The sequence below is a fragment of the Leptodactylus fuscus genome, chromosome 6 (genome assembly GCF_031893055.1).
Source record: "Leptodactylus fuscus isolate aLepFus1 chromosome 6, aLepFus1.hap2, whole genome shotgun sequence".
Taxonomy (NCBI): domain Eukaryota; kingdom Metazoa; phylum Chordata; class Amphibia; order Anura; family Leptodactylidae; genus Leptodactylus; species Leptodactylus fuscus.
Window position 1 is genome coordinate 142251893 of NC_134270.1, and position 27971 is coordinate 142279863.

Consider the following 27971-nt stretch of genomic DNA (forward strand, 5'->3'; position numbering starts at 1 on the left):
GGATGACAACATAAAAAACAAAGTTACCTCTCCCTGAGTCCGAAGCACTCCCCAATACTTTCAGCCATCTTCAACGTTGGACCAGATGTCACGTGAACAAGGCCAGCGTCGCGACGGATAATGGACACCAACCTTGCCCACATGACATCTGGGATATCACCAAACAAGCCCACAGACTGCCGGAGTGAAGGAGAGGTAAGTAATAGTGCTTTTTATGTTCTCTCACCTTCCCTGGCTCTCCGAACATTATACTCTGGGATCCACAGGATAGATCATCATTATCAGATCTGTCAGGGTCCAACACACAAACCGATCAGCTGATGCGGCCGCTGGAAGCCATATACCAAGTATATGGCCTGAAGTGTACCTGATCCTATTCAAGTGAATGGCAGTGGCGCTGCAGTTCCAAGCACTACGGCTACAGTGTATGGAAGGGAAGCTCTGTAGAGTGTAGCAGAGGTGCCTGGAACTGCAGTATCTCTCCCATTCACTTAGATAGGATCAGGGCTGCTACCGGCCATATACTTGGTTTATGGCTTCTGGCGGCCCCATTACTTTATTGGTTTGGGTTTGAGTGTCGGACCCAGACTGATCTGATACTGATGATTGGTCACCAGTATCAAAAATGTTCAGATCCTGGACAATCCCTTTAAGCGTATTAGAGAGGAACACGCTAGTGATACAGTTCGTAGTTTTAGAAACTGTGGTGCTTGTAAATTCAGAGATAGACATCAAGAATTCCGTATGAGAGAAGCAATGTGGATAAAGGCCTTGGATGACATAGGTGCCCTAGAATCTAATAATGGAAATAATCTGAGTATCTTCTTATAGAAGTTTTTATTATCAAAGGTGTTGGCACTGTGACCATATTGATGGTGAGAGATGTGGTTGTGCAATATAGATATGGCAATTGTTTATATTATTTGTATGTGTATTATTGCGGTCTTCTGTGTATTTATATACAAGTTAGTCCTCGGGTTCCGACGGTCTCGGCTTACGACGTTTCGTCGTTACGACAGCTCCCTTGTAACAGAAAACTGCCAGCACTCCCAGCTAGCAAGGACTAGCCTGCGGAAAATCAATGCTGGCAGCTTGCTGTTACAAGTGAGCTTGTAAAATAAAACCCTGAAACAGAATGTGAAACTTACCGTACGGTGCAGGGTGGGCGGGCGGTCGGGCATTCAGGCCTCCTCTTTCTCCGATGTTCCGTCCTCCTCCGGCGCTCGCAAGCTGATAATGGCCAGGGCACATGCGCAGTATCATGATGCTTCTATTACGGCTACTGCGCATGCGCCCAGGCCATTATCAGCTTGCGAGCGCCGGAGGAGGACGGAACATCGGAGGAAGAGGAGGCCTGAATGCCCGCCCGCCCGCCCACCCTGCACCGTACGGTAAGTTTTAAAGGGGGGGGGAGGTTGATCCGTTCCTACGCGGCGTCGGTATGGTAGGTTCCGACTTACGTCGAAATTCGGTTTACGACGCCGCGCAGGAACGGATCAACGTCGTAAGTCGAGGACTACCTGTATGTTGTTTATATGGTGTTCTTGGCAATGATGTAACAGTTTACATAGACTTGCCATACAATTGTCATGTGACTCGAGGGTGGAAGAAGTACTTTGTTGTACCCACCATGCTGTTTTCAGATATTAGTAAAGAAGAGTTTTTAGAGGATTATTGAGTGGACCTGCTATGAATTTCACTTCTTGATGGAGTGTTTCCACTGACAATATGCTGCTGATCATATAATAATAATAATTATTATTATTACTATTATCATGATGCACAAGAATAAGCTGAAAAATGCTTTTCCCAGATGAGTCTGATGCAGGCAGCATGAATCCTGGCACCAAGAATCTTATCCTGGGGTTGGTGCCTACTGAGTGACTACCTCCTGGTTTCTTCCTGCCCACCTTAACTAGGTTGTCAGGTCTTTCTCATTTTGCATAAAAGAAGAGACCAGTCAATGAAGCCAAAGCAGGCAGGAAGATGCCAGTAAGAAGCCATCCAGGGGACCAGAGGAATATCATGAAGCTCCCCCCAGTGCAAAATCTGTACCAACTATAATGTAACATAGTAATGGTCTCCTTCTATTGGGAAGAGACAACTTCTGTGCTCCAAAAGCTTCTGGGCCATGGTGTGACCTAATTATGCCCTTAAAGAGTATACTTGTCCCCATATCTAGCTTGCTTTGTAAGCTAATACATGATTTTCTCTAAATTGCTACAATATTTTAGAGTAACCATAGCTGTTTGTAATAAGAGAGTCTTGTTCTGCCCCAATGAATCTCCTGACAGCATCCCTTTAAATGTTTTACAAGGTTTCATGGTGAAGGAGCTTAGGGAATTGCAGATGTTGGGGTTTGCCTACTTGTCCCTACTACGTCAGGCTCTGTCACATGAGAAGCCATCGATTCGTGGACCAGGTAGGTAGGTAGGGACCATCACTTGACTTAAGCAATCTTACTCCCATGCTGACTTGCTTTTTATTCTTTCTTGCTAGCCTACAATGTTTCAGAGTAAAATAAATAACTGCTTGTAATAAGGGAGACTGGTTTGGGTCCCATGAATCTTCCTTTGAGTATTTTACTAGGTTTGTTGGTGATGGAGCATAGGGGAATGCAGATGTTGGGGTTTGGCTACTTGACCCTTCTATGTGAGGATCTGTCATATTGACTGGTGGTAGTACAAGATCGATGATAGAACCTTCATTTGGGTTTAAGAAATTTTCCACCATTTTCTCCAGAGCTTTAGTGAGGAAGGCGCGATGTTCACTTAGTAAGGTAGATCAGCAGGCTTTACATATCATATTGAAGTTACGTAACCATAGTTCACATTGAAAAGAACTCTCAGGATATTTTGCAATCATCACATGGATGTGGCAATTGGCATAAGGGACAGAACAAATTAAAAAGTTCCATTGATTCATCCATTTCCTTGTTTGAGCAAGAACAACACCCATATACAGGTCACTACTGCCTATATAAGAGCCAGGCACTGCATAGATACCTTACATCTACCATACCATCATAGAGATAAGGATGAATCGCATTCAAGTCTCCCTCCTAGGAGCCTTGCTCTGTTTTGTTGCCCTAAGTTTATCATCAGATGGTAAGTTATGAAGAGTGAATGCTGGATGTAACATATCATAGGATAGATATTATATATAGTGTACTGTATGTGACATGTATACAAGTGTTCATTAGAATCTATGTCTAAAATAATTTGAGAGGCTCTGGCCATTATCCCAAATATATAAGATAAGATAAGATAATCCTTTAATAGTCCCACAATGGGGAAATTTCAGTGATACAGTTTCATGGATGGTACAGTAGTATATAACAAGAGAAAAACACATACAAGCTCATGGCAGATAGAGAAATCCTAGGAATCATAGCAACTAAAAAAGAAAGAAACACAGACACACTGCAGGATCATTTAGTTCTCTGTGCGGAGTGATGTTAATAATACAGCCCGACCGTGGTTGGAGGACATGAGGAGGGGGGTCACAGCATGTAGATATAACAGGCAGAAATGTTTTTGCAGAGGTGGGGGACATAAGCAGCTATCATGATAAATATGTGGTAGTTCTTTGGTAGGTGGTGAGATCTCCTGCTCACAGCTGATAGTTCGGTATCTTGCATAAGCACTATTGTCCATTAACCACAAAAAATGCCCCAAATGTCTTTCATCACAACCCTCCTCCTTTCTTCTTACCACTGTGTTCTACTGCCCAAAGACGTCTGAAGCCATCCCAGTAAAAGAAAGAAATGCCAGTCAGCTGTAGGCATCTTCATACATCAGCAATAGACTCCAGAAATTATGTCCTTGAAAGAAGAAGTCCGCACTTCCATGCAGGTTTCTCCTCCATGCCGCATGGTGTCCATGCTGTCCTTAGCTCCTGAGGGGATGGTAACAGGCACATGTACAAACGGGAAAACTCCAGCTGAATCAGGTCTAGAGTCTTGTCCATGCTTAACAATAGAAACAAATGGAAAAATATACTCCACAGGGTCTTCCATTCAATTTATAGCTGCTAATTCATAGTGCTATTTTGCTTGGTTAGAGGATTCTTGAAGATACAGACAAAAAGAGTGAAAAAGGAAGATAAAGGTTGCTCCCAGCTTGGAGCTCTGTATCGAGGCAGCCACTCAAGGCGGCGCCATGATAGGAGATGTGCACTATTGATGTATCTAATCTATCATGTGTGTCAGGACTAATATGTAGTGCCAAACATAGTGATCTTATAGCTTCATATTATGTAGAACCTTGAATAGTGATCTTATAGGATCACATAATGTAGGACTTGGGTCAGAGGGGGTACTATATCCCTTTAAGGACATTGACTTTGCAGTTCACCTTTTAGGCAGAGTCCATACATGCTCTGATAAGTATTCTGAGAAAAGAATATTGAAATAAGTCATCCTTGATGGATAAAGGAAAATGTAGCACTTATAGGAAGGTCACTCCATATAGATCAATGTTTGGTTTTCAAAAAACTTAGTGACATTGCCTAACCAGAACAGAGGTATTCCATTTGGCTTTCATCTCAGACAATGTCACTACTCACGAGGTTTCCTGAAAACCAGGCATTGATCTATAGGGAGTTACTTTCCAAAAGGTGGTGCTATTCTTTTCCCAGATTACCTAGGACTTTGGTTAGTGATCCTATAGCATCATACAGTGTTATCATAACACACAGAATTTTTCAGCATTTTGTGTTGCTTTCATTGGCATTTTTATATTCTGTGAGTTACAGGCGAATCTAGTATTGCAAACAGTTGTAAAAATAAGATTCAGTTATGTAAACTGTTTTCTTTGAAACTTTTTTCACACGCAGAGACATAAATGTATATGACAGAACATACCTTATAAAGATGTATATCTGTAACATGACTACAATCCACTGCAGATTTTGTCATGTGTAGACAGTTTGGAAGTTATTTTTAGGGTATATTCACACAGCGAGAATGGAAGAGGAATTTGAGGTGGATTTCTTCCTCAAAATTCCTTCCATTTCAGTCTCTCGGCTATCCTCTGTGGCTTTTCCATGCTGATTTTGCTCAGATGAACGGGTCTGAACCGCGGGCTCTGCCACTGAATTAGCCATGGAAACTGCAGTAAAATTGAGCACAATGCTTACTTCCTACTATCCTCAACCTTTTTTTGCACCAAGGACCAGATTCAGTGCAGACAATTTTTCCGTGGCCCGACATTAAACTGGGGACAGCTGGTTTGGTCACATTAAACAATGGGGGTCATTGGACAAAGACATTAAGCTAGGGGCAACTAGAAAGGGACATTAAGTTGGGCCAACTGGAGGAGGACATTAATCTGTGGGAGTAGCTGGAGGGGGACCTTTCCGCCTCAAGTTGCCCCAAGTTTAAAGGGATTCTACCATTAAAACTTTTTTTTTTGGCGATCACACGTCGGATTCGCTTTAGAAAGGCTATTCGTCCCTTACCTTTAGACGTGGTCTCCACTGCGCCGTTCCTTAGAAATACCGTTTTTTACCGGTATGCAAATGAGTTCTCTGGCAGCGATGGGGGCGGGCCCCAGCACTAAAAATGCGATGGGGGCGTCCCCACCACTGCCAGAGAAGTGTCTCCAAGCGCCGCCTCCTTCTTCGTCCGCCACGTCATGTTCAATGTCTTCTTCCGCCGCAGGCTCGTAACCTAGCAGAGCAGAGCAGACTACACAGGCCACGGGAAAATGGCCACTAACAATACTGTGCAAGCGGCCATTATCCCGTGACCTGTGCGCCTGCGCAGTCTGCACTGCTCTGCTAGAACTTACCCATCCCCATCCCAAAGTCATGTCCCCCTTTGCTAATGGATAAGGGGGTGTCTTTATTAGCAGTATAGTAACCCTCCTTTGCTCTATCCCTTTGTGGTTTTGTTTGTCCCGTTTTCCCTTGTGTGGCCATTGAGGTTTAGATTTTTATGAATTATGAACATTAGAAGTTTTTGCACAACTCCATTGTGCACCAAACTGGAAGAACTTAGGAAATGATGTATAGGAGAATAAAAATCTGCTTCAGTAACCATTTGTCAAAATGAGATTCACTTACATAAACTGCTTTGTGTGTAACTTTTTTTTCTAGAGACCACCAAATCTGGAGAATGCCCCCCAGAAAGGTTCTATAATACAAGGGCTTTTGAGAATCAGCCAATACAATGCGCCAATGACAGTGGCTGCCCAGGAAAACAAAAATGCTGTAAAGATAATAAAGCCTATCTATGCAAGCCACCCGCTGAAGGTCAGTATTTACCAGCATACAGCAACAAATTTTAGCGATCTACATTGTTAAAGTGCTTGTACCAGGATAAGAAAAACATGGCTGCTTTCTCTCAGAAACAGCGCCACACCTATACACTTGGTAGTGTCTGGTATTGCATCTCAGCCCATTCCCCCTGTGAGCGCTGTACGCACACATACATGAGATTGTTCGTCCTTGCTCATCCAATCAAAGCTATATGTACAGTCACTAATCTAGACATTGAGGGCAGGTATACATTTGTCCATCCAGAAACCATGGCCGGCTATTTGTCCCTGTGTGAACTGTTTGCCCATCCACCCATGCAGAGATGTCAACCAGGGAGTGATTCCCAAATGGCAATGGCCTTTTTAAGCATGGCATGGCCTATATAAAAGGGCAGTGTTACATGTATCCATACACTTATTTATAATGATTTAGTAGTAAAAAAAAAAAACTTGCTAAAGCCTTATTTTAATAATTTTTTTCATCAGATATATTTTTCTCATACCAAGCTTTTTCTTTCCCTGCATATGCATGATCTCTAGAGAAATATCTATATTTGCCAGTACATTCAATACTTAGAAAATATATTTTTAAGCATACAATGTACTAGCATATAAAGATCTGGTATATAAAAGCATATAAAAGCTTGGTATAAGAAATATACTTTCATTTGAAGAAATTGAGGGTGTGGGTCTGTCAGAAGAATAACAGCCTTACATACTCTGTGTCTTGGGTTCAGATCCCTACAGATACAAAATGAATGGTACTTAAAGGGATTCTACCATTAAAATAATTTTTTTTGTCGATCACATGTAGGAATAGCCTTAAGAAAGGCTATTCTTCTCCTACCTTTAGATGTCTTCTCCAAATTAGTTCTCTCACAACACTGGGGGCGGTCCCCAGCACTCAAACAGCACTGGGGGCGTCCCCAATGCTGCGAGCAAACTCCCCAGCGCTCCCTCCATCTTCTTCAGGAACGGCCTCTTTACACATCTTCTGGCGCTGGGGGTCAAACTTCTAGGCTTCAGGCAGAGCCGATTGACGCGTGAAGAGGCCGTTCCTGAACAAGATGGAGGGGGCACTGGAGAGTTCTCTCGCAGCATTGGGGACGCCCCCAGTGCTGTGAGAAAACTCATTTGCATACCGACGATTTCTACCGAACGGCGGCCCAGAGAAGACATCTAAAGGTAGGAAAAGAATACTCCGACGTGTGATCGACAAAAAAATTGATTGTAATGGTAGAATCTAACATTAATCTGTGGGCAGATGAAGGGGAGACAATAGACTGGTGGCAGATGAAGGGAGCGCATTAACTGGCTGCATATGAAGGGGGGGACATTAAACTGGGAACAGATAGGGCATTAAACTAGGGACAGATGGAGGAGAGGACATTAAACTAAGGGGAGATGAAAAGGGACATTAAACTGTAGGGGGGCGGGCAGATAGAGGGTGACAATAAACTGGGGGCAGCTGGAGGGGGACAATAAACTGGGGGCAACTGGAGGAGGAAATTAAAATGTGGGGGTAGCTGGACATGTCTGCCTCTAGTTGCTCAGAGTTTAATGTGCCACTCCATCTACCCCCACAGTTTAATGTCCTACTCCAGCTGCCCCAGTTTAAGCTCCACTCTAGTTTACCCCAGTTTAAACTAGGGCACCAGGAGAGGGACTTCATATTGTGGGGCAGTTGGAGGGGAACATTATAATGTGGGAGGAGGGGGCATATAATGTTAGGGTGACTGTAGTGTGGGTGCAAAGAAAACTGGATAAGAATGGGAGGAGTCGACATAGAGGTGGGTGGAGCTAAATCAACTGCATTGCGCATAAGGTGCCGCACATTCTATCCCTCTTTCTATCTTTTTAAAGTTGGGAGGTATGCTATCTCTTTCAGCTCTCAAACACTGCTCCCTATTATAAGGGATTGTGCAAGATTAGACAGCATGGTTGATTTCTTCTTCTCGGGAAGTCACATCACATCTGTTGGTCACATGGCCATGTCGCAATTCACTCCTATTCATTTTAATGGTGCTGAGTTGTGGCACTGCCATGTGACCAATGGACATGAAGTCACTTTCTAAGAAGAAGAAGTTGTATTTTATCTTTCTATGTAATATAATGTTAAGTCTATGATTTCTTTTGTATACACAGTAAGGAATGGTACGTGCCCCACAAAACAACCTGAGAATGGCATCTATAACCGCTCTAAAGATGGATGTCGTTCTGATAGGGAATGCACTCCAGGATCTAAGTGTTGTCTTGAGGATTGTAGATGGAAATGTACGCCCGCTGTTGGAGGTAGGTTATTATTTCCAGATATAACATATGTTTCATGTCTTTTCATTTGCTTTATATGTCATTGTCTACCCAGCAGTTGCTATTCTATATACAATAAATTACCCATGACTATACATTATAAGGACGGGTTCCCATCAGGCAGAAGACAAATGCTGGTGCAAGGCGTGTATGGCACACCAGGAGAAGTAGAGATGGCTAGGGACGGCAGGGCTGAATTGGCACAAAGGGGCACAGAAAAAGATCTCTGCTTGTGGGCTGAAGCAACAGAATGGGCCCCCTCGCTAAACTCAACTAAACTTCAGCTGGGGGAAGCCTCCACTCACCCCAAGGGCCACAGGTCCAACTTCTACACCCAATATGTGTAAGGCGCAGAGGGATCGGAGAGGACAGGGCTGTGGTTGGCCAGGTACTCACGCAACATGCGCCTATACTTTTCCCTCCTGGTGACACTAGGCCCCTCACTGGCGGTAGTTTGGCCGGGGGGGGGGGGGGGGGGCATTAACGTGTCCCGCACCTTGGAGAGTGTTCTCCTGGTGGTTGTGGACCGGATGGCAGTTGTTAGCCTCTTGGAGGAAATGTCCTCTCTGCCACCAGTGAGGGTTGACGGAAACATTCCCATAATATTCTGCACCAGGTGCTTGTGGCAATCAGTTAGGCAATTGTTCCTCTCCCCTACCAGAACTAAAGACAGAACAAGCTCGCAGGTGGGGTCGAGGTTGTAGCGGAGCAGTAGACTTTCTGAGAATCCCTGGCATGAATTTTGGGCTGGGAGAGGAGATAGGCCACTCCAGTTTGTGAGCTGGGCCCAGACTCCACTACATTCACGCAGTTTTGAGATAAGACCGTTGAAGGCTTGGGCATGTGGGTGGGTTACGCTGTACTTCTGCCTGCAATGAAACGCCTGGGAGATGGGGGGTTGCTGGGAAGAGGCGCATGATGGTGCAGGCAAAAGGAGCAGAGACAGGAAAAGAGGCAGATGAGGGTGAACTCCCCAAAGTGTAAAAGGCAGAAGTGAAGGTGTCCAGGCTGGTGGTCTGGACTGCATCACCAGCACTGGAAACAGTGGAAGAGGCAGTGTCGGCAACGCCGGCCGACGATTGTCCTGCATTTGCTCTCTCCTACTGAGCCCAGTTCTTGCCTTACAAATGATGGCGCATGGCTGAGGTGGTCAGGTTGCTTTTCTCAGAGCCCCTATTTAGTTTTGAGTTGCACAGTGTGCAAAACGCACTCAGTTTGTCCTCCACGCATACGCTGCAAAATTCACACAGCTTTGAGGGAAGTGGCCAACATAGGCGAGTTTTGGGTGAGTGGCTAGTACAGGGAAAATATTGGGCCTTGCTGGCTCTGGCCTGGCTTTTGTGAAGCAGCTCTCCTGTGCCTCTGGACATGCCTCTGCCTCTAGCTTTAGCTTGACCGCAACCTTGCTCCCCTGCTGCATTTCCAGGCCCCCGGGCACATCCATGTCCCTTAGCGCTAGCCTTACGCATTTTGTGATGTATACAATTTTTTTTTTTGGTATACACAGAGGCTATATATATTGAGCGTATATTAGGCCCTATATACTTTATGACAGTATACAGGAATAAGTGACTGTCCTATGCCTCTAGCCACCTTTTTTGCTGCTGTGCTTGTATCCACAGCTACACTGCTTTCCCCGCTAGACATCACCTTAGGTATGCTATCTCTTTCAGCTCTCAAACACTCTTCCCTATTTTAAGGGATTGTAGAGGACTGGACATCATGGCTGATTTCTTCTTCTCGGGAAGTGACATCACATCTGTTGGTCACATGGCCATGCTGCAACTCAATCCTATTAATTTTAATGGTGCTGAGTTGTGGCACTGCCATGTGACCAATGGACATAAAGTCACTTTCTAAGAAGAAGAAGAAGAACAAGACTTCTGGAGTTTGTGTATTTTTTCTTTCTATGTAATATAATGTTATGTCTATGTTTTCTTTTCTTTACAGAAATGAATGACACGTGCCCCATACAACCATATAAGGACTGTAATGATGGATGTCGTTCTGACAGTGAGTGCGCTCCTGGAGCTAAGTGTTGTTTTGAGGATTACAGATGGAAATGTATGCCCTCTGTTGGAGGTAGGTTATTATTTCCAGATATAACATATGTTTCATGTCTTTTCCTTTCCTTTATATGTCGTTGTCACCCAGCAGTTGCTATTCTATATACAATAAATTTCCCATGACTATAAATTATAAGAATAATAAAAGTCATTAAGAGACCCCATCAGAAGGTTGCAGGTGTCTTCCTATAGACATACTTACTGACTCTCCAAGAATATCCAAGAGATTCCCATAGAAATGCGAGATGTGTTGAACTCTTGAAAGAACAGGGAAATCTGCTGGATGTCAAATATACTCACCTCTCCCTGTTCCTGTACTTTCCTTAGAAGGGTTGTTCAGTTTCAGCAAATTAATGTTATTGTTTGTATAATAAAAAGTTCTACAATTTTCTGATATACTTGCTGTCGTAAATTCCTATATCTGCTTACTATCGTTTATTTTGACCCATTATTCTCAATAGGATGTTTTTCTCTTACCAAGCTCCAATAGCATTTTGTTTATCATGCAATGTATTGTTACATAAAGTTATATCTATATGCCAGGGCAATTTATGTTCAAGATACATGCATTTTACTCATTCACTATACTGACAGATACAGATATAGGGCAACAAAGTAGTATTGAATCTTGGTAAGAGAAAAACCACCATCATGAGCAATGGAGCCTATGCCTCACCCATTAGGGTGACCCCCTTTGTATACGTTCTCTCTGGGTTCAAGAACTGATTTACACCTAATGAAAAAACTATAGAATAAAGCTTTAGGCTAAGGCCCCGTGTTGCGTAAACGCAGCTTCTTTTGTTGCATTTTTTTGAGCCAAAGTCAAGAATGGCTTCCAAAGGAATGGGAAATACACTCACCGGCCACTTTATTAGGTACACCTGTCCAACTGCTCGTTAACACTTAATTTCTAATCAGCCAATCACATGGCGGCAACTCAGTGCATTTAGGCATGTAGACATGGTCAAGACAATCTCCTGCAGTTCAAACCGGGCATCAGTATGGGGAAGAAAGGTGATTTGAGTGCCTTTGAACGTGGCATGGTTGTTGGTGCCAGAAGGGCTGGTCTGAGTATTTCAGAAACTGCTGATCTACTGGGATTTTCACGCACAACCATCTCTAGGGTTTACAGAGAATGGTCCGAAAAAGAAAAAACATCCAGTAAGCGGCAGTTCTGTGGGCGGAAATGCGTTGTTGATGCCAGAGGTCAGAGGAGAATGGCCAGACTGGTTCGAGCTGATAGAAAGGCAACAGTGACTCAAATAGCCACCCGTTACAACCAAGGTAGCCAGAAGAGCATCTCTGAACGCACAGTACGTCGAACTTTGAGGCAGATGGGCTACAGCAGCAGAAGACCACACCGGGTGCCACTCCTTTCAGCTAAGAACAGGAAACTGAGGCTACAATTTGCACAAGCTCATCGAAATTGGACAATTGAAGATTGGAAAAACGTTGCCTGGTCTGATGAGTCTCGATTTCTGCTGCGATATTCGGATGGTAGGGTCAGAATTTGGCGTCAACAACATGAAAGCATGGATCCATCCTGCCTTGTATCAACGGTTCAGGCTGGTGGTGGTGGTGTCATGGTGTGGGGAATATTTTCTTGGCACTCTTTGGGCCCCTTGGTACCAATTGAGCATCGTTGCAACGCCAAAGCCTACCTGAGTATTGTTGCTGACCATGTCCATCCCTTTATGACCACAATGTACCCAACATCTGATGGCTACTTTCAGCAGGATAATGCAATGCCATGTCATAAAGCTGGAATCATCTCAGACTGGTTTCTTGAACATGACAATGAGTTCACTGTACTCCAATGGCCTCCACAGTCACCAGATCTCAATCCAATAGAGCATCTTTGGGATGTGGTGGAACGGGAGATTCGCATCATGGATGTGCAGCCGACAAATCTGCGGCAACTGTGTGATGCCATCATGTCAATATGGACCAAAATCTCTGAGGAATGCTTCCAGCACCTTGTTGAATCTATGCCACGAAGAATTGAGGCAGTTGTGAAGGCAAAAGGGGGTCCAACCCGTTACTAGCATGGTGTACCTAATAAAGTGGCCAGTGAGTGTATATAGGAAGCTCTAATACTTCTACTTTTTACTCAATCCACTCCTGACTCCTGATATCGGCGCAGTTAGTTTCGGCTACCAATATCTCATCACTGTCAGAGGCTCTGCTAGGGCTGTTTGATGACTGTCTTAGGGATAGCCTGTACTGGGGTATGTCTCCCTACCCTATCAATATAATAATCTATCTTTCAGGTCACTGTAAGGGCGCTGCTCAATAACCTGCTAGGTCCAGCCATGTATATAGTACTAGCGCAATATACAAAATGTATCTCACACATGAATATAGACAGACAGGTATACGCTATCCTCTGAGTGTTACAGTATTTCAGTGCATTTCACTAGCCTTAGATCACCATAGCAGAGAAGGCCAAAGTGCCCATACCCTATAAAACATCCTATAAACTGACACTACATTTATTATATATATTTCTTAGTTCCATTATTTTTGTTGTATTCTGATTTCAAACTTTTTTTTTTTTCAGTGAAAAAAGGTTTCTGTAGAATTGAAGTCAAGGAAACATTTTGTTTCGTACCAGAACGCCCAACTTGTGAAAATGACACTGCATGCTCCGAAGATTACAAGTGTTGCCAAACCATGTGTGGAATGACTTGCCAAAAGCCGCTAGAAGGTAAATGCTCATAATAGGTGGCGTACTAACTGTAATATACACAGTACATATACATTTATATCTATATACATATACACAGTACAACTACGTATATATCTCTAAACATTTACACATACATCTACATATATATAAATATATATATATATATATATACGCAATACCCCCCCCCCCATATATATATATATATATATATATATATATATATATATATATATATACTGTGTATATATTATACACAATCACTGACAGTGGTGTTGTGCAGTCATATACCAGAAATGAAAGTTTCTGTAGAGATGAGCGAACACTAAAATGTTCGAGGTTCGAAATTCGATTCGAACAGCCGCTCACTGTTCGAGTGTTCGAATGGGTTTCGAACCCCATTATAGTCTATGGGGAACATAAACTCGTTAAGGGGGAAACCCAAATTCGTGTCTGGAGGGTCACCAAGTCCACTATGACACCCCAGGAAATGATACCAACACCCTGGAATGACACTGGGACAGCAGCGGAAGCATGTCTGGGGGCATAAAAGTCACTTTATTTCATGGAAATCCCTGTCAGTTTGCGATTTTCGCAAGCTAACTTTTCCCCATAGAAATGCATTGGCCAGTGCTGATTGGCCAGAGTACGGAACTCGACCAATCAGCGCTGGCTCTGCTGGAGGAGGCGGAGTCTAAGATAGCTCCACACCAGTCTCCATTCAGGTCCGACCTTAGACTCCGCCTCCTCCGGCAGAGCCAGCGCTGATTGGCCGAAGGCTGGCCAATGCATTCCTATGCGAATGCAGACTTAGCAGTGCTGAGTCAGTTTTGCTCAACTACACATCTGATGCACACTCGGCACTGCTACATCAGATGTAGCAATCTGATGTAGCAGAGCCGAGGGTGCACTAGAACCCCTGTGCAAACTCAGTTCACGCTAATAGAATGCATTGGCCAGCGCTGATTGGCCAATGCATTCTATTAGCCCGATGAAGTAGAGCTGAATGTGTGTGCTAAGCACACACATTCAGCACTGCTTCATCAAGCCAATACAATGCATTAGCCAGTGCTGATTGGCCAGAGTACGGAATTCGGCCAATCAGCGCTGGCTCTGCTGGAGGAGGCGGAGTCTAAGATCGCTCCACACCAGTCTCCATTCAGGTCCGACCTTAGACTCCGCCTCCTCCGGCAGAGCCAGCGCTGATTGGCCGAAGGCTGGCCAATGCATTCCTATGCGAATGCAGACTTAGCAGTGCTGAGTCAGTTTTGCTCAACTACACATCTGATGCACACTCGGCACTGCTACATCAGATGTAGCAATCTGATGTAGCAGAGCCGAGGGTGCACTAGAACCCCTGTGCAAACTCAGTTCACGCTAATAGAATGCATTGGCCAGCGCTGATTGGCCAATGCATTCTATTAGCCCGATGAAGTAGAGCTGAATGTGTGTGCTAAGCACACACATTCAGCACTGCTTCATCAAGCCAATACAATGCATTAGCCAGTGCTGATTGGCCAGAGTACGGAATTCGGCCAATCAGCGCTGGCCAATGCATTCTATTAGCCCGATGAAGTAGAGCTGAATGTGTGTGCTAAGCACACACATTCAGCACTGCTTCATCAAGCCAATACAATGCATTAGCCAGTGCTGATTGGCCAGAGTACGGAATTCGGCCAATCAGCACTGGCTCTGCTGGAGGAGGCGGAGTCTAAGATCGCTCCACACCAGTCTCCATTCAGGTCCGACCTTAGACTCCGCCTCCTCCGGCAGAGCCAGCGCTGATTGGCCGAAGGCTGGCCAATGCATTCCTATGCGAATGCAGACTTAGCAGTGCTGAGTCAGTTTTGCTCAACTACACATCTGATGCACACTCGGCACTGCTACATCAGATGTAGCAATCTGATGTAGCAGAGCCGAGGGTGCACTAGAACCCCTGTGCAAACTCAGTTCACGCTAATAGAATGCATTGGCCAGCGCTGATTGGCCAATGCATTCTATTAGCCCGATGAAGTAGAGCTGAATGTGTGTGCTAAGCACACACATTCAGCACTGCTTCATCAAGCCAATACAATGCATTAGCCAGTGCTGATTGGCCAGAGTACGGAATTCGGCCAATCAGCGCTGGCTCTGCTGGAGGAGGCGGAGTCTAAGATCGCTCCACACCAGTCTCCATTCAGGTCCGACCTTAGACTCCGCCTCCTCCGGCAGAGCCAGCGCTGATTGGCCGAAGGCTGGCCAATGCATTCCTATGCGAATGCAGACTTAGCAGTGCTGAGTCAGTTTTGCTCAACTACACATCTGATGCACACTCGGCACTGCTACATCAGATGTAGCAATCTGATGTAGCAGAGCCGAGGGTGCACTAGAACCCCTGTGCAAACTCAGTTCACGCTAATAGAATGCATTGGCCAGCGCTGATTGGCCAATGCATTCTATTAGCCCGATGAAGTAGAGCTGAATGTGTGTGCTAAGCACACACATTCAGCACTGCTTCATCAAGCCAATACAATGCATTAGCCAGTGCTGATTGGCCAGAGTACGGAATTCGGCCAATCAGCGCTGGCCAATGCATTCTATTAGCCCGATGAAGTAGAGCTGAATGTGTGTGCTAAGCACACACATTCAGCACTGCTTCATCAAGCCAATACAATGCATTAGCCAGTGCTGATTGGCCAGAGTACGGAATTCGGCCAATCAGCGCTGGCCAATGCATTCTATTAGCCCGATGAAGTAGAGCTGAATGTGTGTGCTAAGCACACACATTCAGCACTGCTTCATCAAGCCAATACAATGCATTAGCCAGTGCTGATTGGCCAGAGTACGGAATTCGGCCAATCAGCGCTGGCTCTGCCGGAGGAGGCGGAGTCTAAGGTCGGACCTGAATGGAGACTGGTGTGGAGCGATCTTAGACTCCGCCTCCTCCAGCAGAGCCAGCGCTGATTGGTCGAGTTCCGTACTCTGGCCAATCAGCGCTGGCCAATGCATTCTATTAGCCCGATGAAGTAGAGCTGAATGTGTGTGCTTAGCACACACATTCAGCTCTACTTCATCAGGCTAATAGAATACATTGGCCAATCAGCGCTGGCCAATGCATTCTATTAGCTTGATGAAGCAGAGTGTGCACAAGGGTTCAAGCGCACCCTCGGCTCTGATGTAGCAGAGCTGAGGGTGCACAAGGGTTCAAGTGCACCCTCGGCTCTCCTACATCAGAGCCGAGGGTGCGCTTGAACCCTTGTGCAGCCTCGGCTCTGCTACATCAGAGCCGAGGGTGCGCTTGAACCCTTGTGCACACTCTGCTTCATCAAGCTAATAGAATGCATTGGCCAGCACTGATTGGCCAGAGTACGGAATTCGGCCAATCAGCGCTGGCCAATGCATCCCTATGGGAAAAAGTTTATCTCACAAAAATCACAATTACACACCCGATAGAGCCCCAAAAAGTTATTTTTAATAACATTCCCCCCTAAATAAAGGTTATCCCTAGCTATCCCTGCCTGTACAGCTATCCCTGTCTCATAGTCACAAAGTTCACATTCTCATATGACCCGGATTTGAAATCCACTATTCGTCTAAAATGGAGGTCACCTGATTTCGGCAGCCAATGACTTTTTCCAATTTTTTTCAATGCCCCCAGTGTCGTAGTTCCTGTCCCACCTCCCCTGCGCTGTTATTGGTGCAAAAAAGGCGCCAGGGAAGGTGGGAGGGGAATCGAATTTTGGCGCACTTTACCACGTGGTGTTCGATTCGATTCGAACATGGCGAACACCCTGATATCCGATCGAACATGTGTTCGATAGAACACTGTTCGCTCATCTCTAAGTTTCTGATTATGATTGTAGAGATACAGAGTAACCCTTCGTTCACATCTGCGTTTGTATTCCGTTCAGAGGAATCCGCATGGGGACCCCCCCTGAACGGAATACTGAACGCATTTGTAAGCGCTGTGCAGTAAAAGCACACGAACCTCATAGACCAGGGGTGGGCAATTAATTTTCCCTTGGAGCTACATGAGAACTTGTAATGGTTCTAGAGGGCCATGCGCGGTGTGCCAAATTTAGCTCCACCCACTTCTTTGCTGACTCCGCCCATTCACAATCATTTTTCCATGTGCCCCAGAAAGTAAAATCCTCGTACAGTCACCCTAACATTATACACCCACATTATAACGTTTCCCTCCAAATGTCCAACAGTATTAAGTCCCTCTCCTGGCGCCCCAGTATAAACTAGCAGAAACTAGAGGGGACATTAAAGGGGCTCTATCAGAAAAATTATGCTATATGAGCCCCACATATGCGTGAATAGCCTTTAAAAAGGCTATTCAGGCACCGGTAATTTCATTTTAAACCCCTCTCCCGTTTTCAAATAAAATTATAAAAACATATATGGAAATCATACCTTTGCATGCACGCTGGGCGCTCCTGCATTGTCCGACGTCATCTTCGGTCCCGCCTTCCTCTTCTTTCTTCTTCCAGCGACGTCCTCCTGTCATGGCTCTTCTCCGTCTTCTTTTCCTCTGGAGTGAAGAAGTTCGTGAGCGTACTGCGCATGCTCGCATAGTTCTAAGGGATACTTAGAACTACAACAAAAATGGCGCACGCGCGGGATTTGAACACAACCCGCCAGAAGAACAGAAGATGAAGGCGGAGAAGAGCCAGGACAGGAGGACGTCGCTGGAAGAAGAAAGAAGAGGAAGGCGGGACCGAAGATGACGTCAGATCGTGCACGACTGCCCACCGTGCACGCAAAGGTATGATTTACATATATGTTTTTATAGTTTTATTTGAAAACGGGCAGGGGGTTTAAAATAAGATTAACGGTTCCTGAATAGCCTTTTTAAAGGCTATTCACACATATGTTGGGCTCAAACAGCATAATTTTGCTGATAGAGCCCCTTTAAATTGGGGCAGCTGGAGGGGGACATTAAACTGGGGGCAACTAGAGGCAGACATGTCCCCCTCCAGATACCTCCCCTCATGATTTAATATCCTTCTCCATCTGCCCCAGTTTAATGTCCCCCCTCCATGTGCATTCAGTGTAACTGCCCCCCTACATCTGCCCCTAGTTCCCTCTCTTGCTCACACATGCTGTCTCTTCTCTCTTTATCATCCAGCAGCCTCCATTGCCGGCAGCTTGCAACAAGCACACAGTCCCGTGTGGCTCCGCCCACTAACGAGTCATAGCCTATCCTGGTGAGAGGCTGTGATGACATCATCACAGGTCCTTCAAAAAACTTCCATTAGCTATGCGGGTTGAATAGAAGCAGTCAGAGGGCCAGATGTGGCCTGCGGGCCGGACATTGCCCAGGTCTGCCATACACTATAATGGCTTGCCGCCAGATCTCCGCAGGGAACATGTGGACAGGAAAGTAGTTCACAATGGACTAGGCCTCGATTCTTTGTGACATAGTAACTTCAGGGGCAGAATAGGACCTGAGAGTGTCCTTGGAAAAAAAATGTTAAATTGGTCCCATTTTATAAGTGGGCTGCATACAAGCAGGCTGAGTCTATACAAATAGTCAGGGCCAGCACAAGTAGCTCCTCCATGTAATGGAGTCCTGTGTAAAGGAATTTCGTACAGGACTGCTATACATAGAGGGAGAGGCAGCAGACCTATGTAAGTTGCCATGTCAGACTTTCACTCCATGTAAGGCTGAGGCCCCACGTTGCAGAAACGCAGCTTTTTTAGTTGCATATTTTGATGCGGTTTTTTAAGCCAAAGTCAGGAGTGGATTGAGGAGAAGGTAGAAGTATAAGAACTTCCTATATATTTCCCATTCCTTTTGTAGCCATTCTTGGCTTTGGCTTAAAAAATTGCAGCAAAATCTGCAGCTAAAAAAGTTGCGTTTCTGCAACGTGGGGCCTCAGCCTCAAGCAGACATTTCTTTTACACAGATCTGCCTGCTTTCTATGTAAAGGCAGAAGTCCTATGTAGATGGGGTCAGGGTGGCCATTACACTGTAGGTGCAGCAGTCACCACAATCACAGTCCACTGACTCCTCAATTTAGAGAACCTCAAGATTTGGGAAAACTCTGGAGGGGCCCGGTCAGGTGTAACTTATAAAAAGAAAAACATATTCCCTGGTCCTCTGGTGTTCGCTGCCGCAGCCTGCTCACTTGTTCGCCATGCTTCAGTCCTCAGAACCTATGCACCCCCATGTGACTGTTGAGGCCAATCAGCAGCCTCAGCAATCGTTGGAGAGGGACTGATGACGTATGTGAGTGACATCACCAGTTGCAGCAGCAGTTACATGGGATGCAGGGGGAATGAGGCATGCTGTACGGCTGAATGGGCTGCAGTGTCAGACACTGGAACACTGGACATTGCTGATTGTTTTTTTGTCTTAATGTTACTTAATGTGCACACATTATAATGTCCCTTCACAAAGCATAATTTCCTAAAGTAGCCCCTCCACGCAATATAATGTCTCACAGTCATTCCTACATACAGTATCATGTCCCATAGCAGCCCCTCCACACAGCATAATGCCCTATTGTGGCCCCTCCACACTGTATAACATCTCATTGTTGCCCCTGAACACACTATAATCCCATACAGTGTCCCCTCCACAAACTATAATGTCCTATAGTGGCCCATGCAGTTTTCTTTATGAATATTCCAAAAATTTTGTGTTTGGAAGAACCCAAAATTTGGGGGAGTATAGTGATGAGACCCCAGACTATAATAGCAGTTTTGGTTTGGATCTGTGCAGGTCTACCAAAATCACTGGGCGAACCTCACTTGATGAATTTCATGAGATTTGTCTAAAACATCCTCTTAGTGCAGCCTGGTGACCTCTACTCTGAAGGTATAGAGCAGGGAACAGCAATAGTCAGGGTAAGGGGCTTCGGGGAATCGCTGGGAATTTTACCGGTGATATACATGGCCTAGCCACCCTTGGTTTCACTTGACTCCTCAGAAGGCCGCAAAGGCTTCCCTATATATAATGAGACTTTTCCCAGCCATAACCCAAGCTTCATGCTGTGGTCAGCAGTGTCATACCATGGGACGTGCCAACTCCACTTATACAACACATATGAGACCGTAATATATTGCCTTAATGAGCACAACAGTGCATATACACTGACAAACAGGGGTCGCTAACCTAATAAGGGTAGAGACATTGTAAGTGGCCATCGCCTATCTAAAATTGGTAACTGGAGAGGTTGGCCTGCACCCAGTGGAGCCAGTCCTTGCAACTGCTATGGGACCTGTGCTGAGTGGGGGTCTGATGTGCTGAACTCCACCTGCATCCCAATACAGATCCACAACACTTTTGGCAGACATTGCTCAAGGAACTCGGTGAAAGAGATGTTTACATCTACCATTGATATCTCTATAAATTCATATGCACTGAGCTCCCCCTAGTGGTCTCTGTAAGCAACCAATTTTATCTCCTATTGCTTGAAAAAAGAACTGAATTTACTGTATTGGGGAATACTTCTCAATGTATTTTGCTTCTTTATAAAGCACATAAAAGTTGAGCAGAATGGGCGAGGTGGAGCACTGAATTACCAATGCAGTTACTAGGTGCGCTGTTACCATTTGTGATGTGTAAATTTACCCGAAAACATCTACAGTGGTTTTGGGAGGAGCGATCCTCTTATCTGTTCTTGAATGTCATTTCAATATTTCTTTTTCTTTTTAGAGAGAAGTGGTACATGTCCTCCTCCTGTGACATCTGACAATACGACTCAGAAGACAGACCTCTGTAACTCTGACTATGATTGTAAAGCACCTGCTAAGTGCTGCGAGACAGGATCGGGAAAGAATTGTACAATACCATTGAAGGGTATGTCCTAAACTAACTACACTGTCTACTAATAAGTATTTGGGCACCTAGTAAAGTTCTTGCGGAGGTGGAGTTATGGTCTGGGGGTGTTTATCCTGTATGGACTGAGACCCTTGGTCCTAGTGCATGGTAAACTCAACGCCGACACCTATGGCACTATTTTAGATAACAGTGTGCTTCCTACATTATGGCGGCTTTATGGGTCGGACCAATGTTACTTCCAGAATGACAATGCCAGCTGTCATGTAGTGAGGTCTACCATGGCTTGGTACAGTGACAATCAGGTTAACCGACTGGACTGGCCTGCCCCATTAAGAATCAAGGAAGCAACAGAACACACACCATTTGTAGGTATCTGTTAAATCTCATAATTTGCTGAACTTAGAGTGTGAATGGAGAAGGTCATGGAGTAGCATTTGTGTCCAGCATGTCATCCTTGACAGATGAAGGGGCTAGTGGAATGTTGGGTGGAGGTAGAAGAAGTCTCGTTACCAACAACAACACGTCATTGTAGCCAAACTTAGGGCTATGGTCAAACAAGGAACGATCCGGAGTACATGGAAGGATCGTACCTACACTTTTCCTTATGGGTGTCGGGGGAATCATAATACCCCAGAGATATGCTGTCTGTAAAGGAAAATTAATTAACAGGCCAAGATTGGCTACAGCTGATCTTTGACCTGGAGAATCACGAAGACACATGGTGTTTGGTGTATCAAGGTGGATTCTAATTTAATGGTGCACAAAGGTGGTTTAAATACAATACAGACAAGAGCAGGTTGGACTATTCTAATAACATAACATGGTTGGCATAAAATGATTGGTTATAAGATAAACCTGGCACATGACTATTGGCTGAGGCCTTATGTATTTTGCATATCATTACAGCTTAATGGACTTTGTACTTTGTCCTTAAACAAAGAAAGTTTCAAAAACACTTATGTGTGAACTAGCAGCTCACACTATGTCTATATGCATATATCATGGAAACAGAGATAAGATGTCATGTTGGTGCTAAATGAGTCTCAGTGACCTCCATATACCATGAAGATAAGATATACAAATAGCCAGCTGCGACTTACTTACACAGTTTATGTGTGAAAGGTTACAAGATGACTGACAAAATACAAAGATGGAGGATTTGACTCTAACATTCCCCCATTTTGAGATGGTTGAATACAGGAATTCATATTTAGGTACTTCAGTGACCTAATGTCTACTGCCGGACTTTACCAGATTCCCCTCATATGTTCCTGTATTCTAACCTAATCTCAATCATAGTTCTGGCCTTTTATATCTTGGTCTGCTCATCCTTTTGTATATGTTTTGTATTAAACAAACAAAATGAAGATAAGATTTTTACTACAACTTGCTGATATTTATTTGTTTATACTATGTATTGTTCCTAAAATATGAGGTGGTATCTTCTTAACTATATACTTTAAACATTTCCTGTTGCGTCAAAGAAACAGCTATATATGACATGACTTAGGCTAATATGGGGTTATGACTACATATCCTACAATCTGACACATTCAGATCTTCGATCAAAATCATATGATGTTTAAGAAACTTATTGTCCCACTTCATTGTTAAATGTTCTATGCAGGCTTATCGTCAGGACCATCTGTAACAGCATTATCAGGAGACTCTTCATCGCTTTATGTTAGATACTTTCTTGCAATATGAAGCATGGATACAATTAGGCTCTCCTTCAAATATCACAGAAGTACTGGTTATCATCAGCATTTGGAATGGACCATCAAATCTTGGTTCCAAGGTTTTTCTCACGTGTCTCTTTATCACCATCAATCTCTTGGTTCAAATGAATAGGTCCCGCCCACTAACTTAAAATCTGAGAAGGAGAGAAAACTCAAAACTATACATTAGTCAAATGTTTTTGCCAATACATCACATAGTCAGTCAGTACACCATACCACATCTGTAGGAGTTGCCAAGAATACAACCCCCAAAGAAAGTTTGACATGGGCTAAAGTCAATTCTTCTCTTAGGAGGGTACCTTACAGAAAATACCAATACAAGTGACACACTACTTCTTCAGTAGCCGTCTATCTGCAGCCCCGTTTGTGATGGCTTTCTTCACCAGATATGCCCCAGACTTTTCTGAAGATAGATAACTATACACACAAGCACGTACTTATACCGTCTCACCTTTAGTAACTGCATATAGTTAACCTGCAATCTCTGGAACAGGTACAAGGGCTCTGGGCCTGGCTCTGAGAAACTTTTCACTTTTTGGCCTACTTTGCATTTAACACATGCCATGCAGTGTCTGTAGTGATGTTAAATCCTGCAGCCGCCCATCCTCTGCTCACCAGGTCACACATGGCTACTTCTAAACACTGCTTTATGCCATCAGTGGGGACAATGCACTCAGTAAATATATTCTCTTACCACCAGAGATCAGGACTTGTACATCCTCTTTTACTGTAGTCCTGGACCATTTTTGGTGCCTCAGTGTTGTAAAACCTGAAAAGAGAACTAAAAGGGGGGTTTGGATCGAGTATAGTGACCACTTCTCAGTAAGGCATATCCCCTAGGCCTCTGCAACTGGGTTAGTGGCAGTGTCTGCCCACAAGTTACCTCTACCTTCCTTCGTATCAGCCTTAGTGTGTGTCCTGACTTTTGACTATACCCACCTATGTGGGGGTGGCAGCATCACTACCTGAACAGCATGGAAATCCTTTTAAGCTTAACATTGACCCTACAGAAAGCTCTCGCTCTCCAGATTGGACCATAGTCCCACTATATCAAACACCTACCCTCAGACATTGTACCCTGTCTCAGTGATGGCTTCTAGTTCAGCTTCATGAGCTGAGACCCATACAGTTCTATAATGGTTCTACTTGTGCTTGGTTTTACCCTTGGTTTACCTCACATTCAGTGACCATGACATATCTGGTGCAGAATCCACCATCATTCCCAAGTCGAGAATCATCTAAAATAAAAGAACTCTCATCAGAGTTAACAATAGATTCATCATTTACATAACCAAATCAGCAAAAGTAAAATTAATTTTAAGTTATCTGACTCTCCTTACTCCTCCCCTGAAACTATTGTTAACAGGTTAGAAGGGACTTGTAGTGCAGCACAGAATGCAAAGCTTACATTAGAAGACATAGATAAGACACACTGCAGCCTGAGATATCCAGCCATTGTCATCTTTGTTCCCAATGCAAGATTTATCACCCCTTGTAAACCGTGTCTTATCATGGAAGCAGCTGCGCTGACTCTCCCCACACTTGTCATAGCTGTAGTACTACATATCCCAGCAGACTTATTTATACAATCCCAAGTAAATTCAGTTCTCTAAAACTTCTAAACACTCCAGAAATTCATTAAGGTAAGTAAATACTCAACATATATCAGCAGAGAAGGCGGAAGCCTTAAATTACAGAGCAGATATGTGAGTGACTTCTGATTTACTTAGACAGCTATCTAACACCTTGTCGCAAACAATGACCCAGAAACACCACTTTAACTTTGTAGAACTGCAATTTATCTTTACCTGCGTGTACATGTTAGGGGCGTTCTGTGCCCCTTGTGGCAAGATAGTTCACATGTATTGCCTACCCCTATGGGGCCTAATCCCATATCAGAAGGAACATCTGAATAACTTTTTCACACAATAAATCCCGATTGTTAACATTCTTGGAATTATAGTATAAACCCATAACAAATATTTATGTTACAAGTGTAAAGCCCATGTGATACATTTGATACACATACGCACCAATACACACTGAGTACATAATACATGTACATGGTATATCAAGTACATCTCATTTACACCAGAACACACATATATATTCAACAATGGAAAGAACTTTTATGCCTCCCTTTCATATCTACTTGTCACCACCCTCTGTGGTTATCAGCATTCAATATCTGCTTGCTGTGGAGACTGAAAATGTAACAATACAGACATGGACAAACAGAACATGTACACATGGCAGACACATGTAACATGTACATATAACTGACACACATATATGGGCCCATTCACTTTTCTGAACCTTCCATACAAACATGCAACGTCACACTGGAGCTCCAGACAGAACAAAACAGATGTCAATTAAATCAAAAAGAACTTGTCTGAACTAAAATAAAAATATTCATATATTTTGTACCGTGATATCACTTATCGTCTCGGGACGGCTTATTCCTACAAATAGGCACAGAGTTAGTTATAATTCCTGCACAGCTAAATATTGAGGAGAAAACAAACCAAAACATGTAAATAGTTGCCTTCATCTTTTTACCAATTTGCATATTACTATAAAATAAACATAATAATGTTGATCTCATATTTATACCATTTATCCAATTTTTAAAAACATTACCATGAGGGGAGCATTCTCAAAATGGGAAACCTTTCCTGAATAAAAGGACACTATAGACATTCTAGAAATAACTTAATGTCCACCCCCAAGCCTATATGCACACATATGTGTATACACATACCTACACTTAACCTGCAGTATCCTCACCACAAAACATATCAGGTTTCCACTTTCCACTAACCAACAAACTAACAACACAATGCTAAGTGCCAAGCACATTAACCCTTTAGCTGGACTGTCAATGGATGCTCACTATACATTTCCTTACACTCAAAGCCTTTGTCCTTCGCTTAGGACACCAGCAATCTCTAGCCAAGTGTCCCTGGTTTCCACAATTAAAACACTTCCTGGTTACCCTCTATCCCTGTATCTGTCCTGCCTATTCTCCATTGGTAACTCCTGCTCTTTTTTTTTTTTTTTTTTTTCTTGAGCGGCATCTTCTTCTCTCTCTCCCATTCCTATTAGTTCATATGGGGGTATACCCTACCTCAGAGGGTCCCTCCCCCATAATAGCTGATGGCCAGTCAGCCGTGAGCATCCCACTCCTCTAGGGCAATTAAGACAATAGAGGGTCACTTTTGACTCACCTAGTGGGACCTCCCAAACAGTCACTCTGTTTTCATTGAACTAATCTCTAATGTGCATGTTCTGACTTAGTGCTCAGGGCAAAACCCTCATTTGGTTTCCACAGACTCCATTTTGTCTGTGTCCCTCTATCGAACACCCCTGAATCATTGCATGTACTTACTCAGATTCTACTCAGTCCTTAGTGTCCAAAACAAGGACTTTTCAATCACTCAGTACTTCCACTCTCGCAACTCTAGGGATTAAGGATGAAGAATAACTCTCTCTTCTGCACCGCTTTTTACACTCTATAACAGATGTAACAACCAAATGACAGCATGGACAGTAGACAAAGAATGAGGTATAACATTTCCCACCCCACTACAGACAACATACTATTCAGGTTCTTGCACACTATATAATATGGCATCGATTGTTATAACATATGCAGCACTAATCCTCACTCACCGACACACAGGATCCGGGACACGTAGGAACTCAGATTAGTTATTTGGCAAGAAAAGGACTTACCGTTACAGCGCCGTTTTATTCATCTGAGGTCCTCCGGGCCCGTCTCCAAATCGGTTGGTGAGTGGATCAGTACACTATCGGCTGCACATTAAACGATTATCGATTCCCCACGATGGGCGTCAGGTTCTGTTAGGGACATTAAGGGGTCCCCATGATAGAGTATGTTGCTGAGTTCCAAATTAAATATCAGGCCTGAAGTAATTACGCCCATTATCAGGTCTGGAGAAGCCACACACACACAACTGATGGTGTATCAAGTGAGTTCTAATTTAATGGTGCACAAAGGTGGTTTAAATACAATACAGACAAGAGCAGGTTGGACTATTCTAACATAGTTGGCATAAAATAATTGGTTATAAGATAAACCTGGCACATGACTATTGGCTGAGGCCTTATGTATTTTGCATATCATTACAGCTTAATGGACTTTGTACTTTGTCCTTAAACAAAGAAAGTTTCAAAAACACTTATGTGTGAACTAGCAGCTCACACTATGTCTATATGCATATATCATGGAAACAGAGATAAGATGTCATGTTGGTGCTAAATGAGTCTCAGTGACCTCCATATACCATGAAGATAAGATATACAAATAGCCAGCTGCGACTTACTTACACAGTTTATGTGTGAAAGGTTACAAGATGACTGACAAAATACAAAGATGGAGGATTTGACTCTAACATGGGGAAAAAACTTGGATGAGGGTACAGCGTCCTCAGCCTTTATAAGCAGGCTTTGGTAACACATGGGGGTAGAGCACTAACTCCACCTTCATACCAGCTCTCACTCTCTTCATTTTGACACTTGATATTTGTCATGCATATTCTATGTTCTTTTAACTTTGTTTAACTTTTGGATTGTAACCTATCTATTCGTTTGAATTAAACCTTCGTTTGCTGTTTTAACCGCAAATTGGATTGGACTCCAGCTGCTTCTTGGTATCACCGAAGTACACCTCTTGTCTCATCAGTCAAGTGGTGTGGGACGTTATTTAACAGTGTCTGAGCAGGGGATATCTTCTAATATTGTTATAACCCCTTCAATGAAGGAGCAAAAACTGTCCATTCTCCAGGTGTGGCCAGGTATTCGATGGGACTGCTGTTGACACAAAAGGTCATATACGGTGGCAGATTCCATATACTTACTGTGGAGGAAGCCTGTCCTCTTTCGACTCCTCTGCAGCAAAGACATCTTTTCCACCCAATGTTTTCTTTTTGTTTCTTGATGATTTTATACAAGCAGTGATATTTCACCATACTATTGTTTCATCCTTCTGTTCTAGATGACACAACAGACATATGAGGAACTTCATCCCAGGAGAATAAGTCAAGATCACACATGGGGTACGCTGAAAAATGGACATGTCCCCGCAGAGGAGGGCCAGACCTTCAATGTGTT

At 43.9% G+C, this 27971-nt stretch overlaps 1 protein-coding gene across 1 annotated transcript; it reads left to right on the forward strand.

Annotated features, from left to right (window-relative positions):
* Window positions 1–120: 120 nt before the first annotated feature.
* On the forward strand, window positions 121–27875 carry LOC142210085 (uncharacterized). Its single transcript, XM_075279115.1, has 10 exons — window positions 121–195; window positions 1951–2051; window positions 2235–2422; window positions 3030–3107; window positions 6100–6255; window positions 8406–8552; window positions 10521–10652; window positions 13197–13343; window positions 20971–21114; window positions 27856–27875. The coding sequence occupies exons 1-10, from the start codon at window positions 121–123 to the stop codon at window positions 27873–27875; spliced, it is 1188 nt and encodes a 395-aa protein (XP_075135216.1).
* Window positions 27876–27971: the final 96 nt, after the last annotated feature.

Bases quoted from the DNA above. Each gene is read 5' to 3' on its own strand.
- LOC142210085 (XM_075279115.1), top strand. From the start codon at position 121: ATGGACACCAACCTTGCCCACATGACATCTGGGATATCACCAAACAAG. The intron at 2,423-3,029 runs GTAGGTAGGTAG...ATACCATCATAG, and splicing joins GCCATCGATTCGTGGACCAG to AGATAAGGATGAATCGCATT. The intron at 6,256-8,405 runs GTCAGTATTTAC...TTGTATACACAG, and splicing joins ATGCAAGCCACCCGCTGAAG to TAAGGAATGGTACGTGCCCC.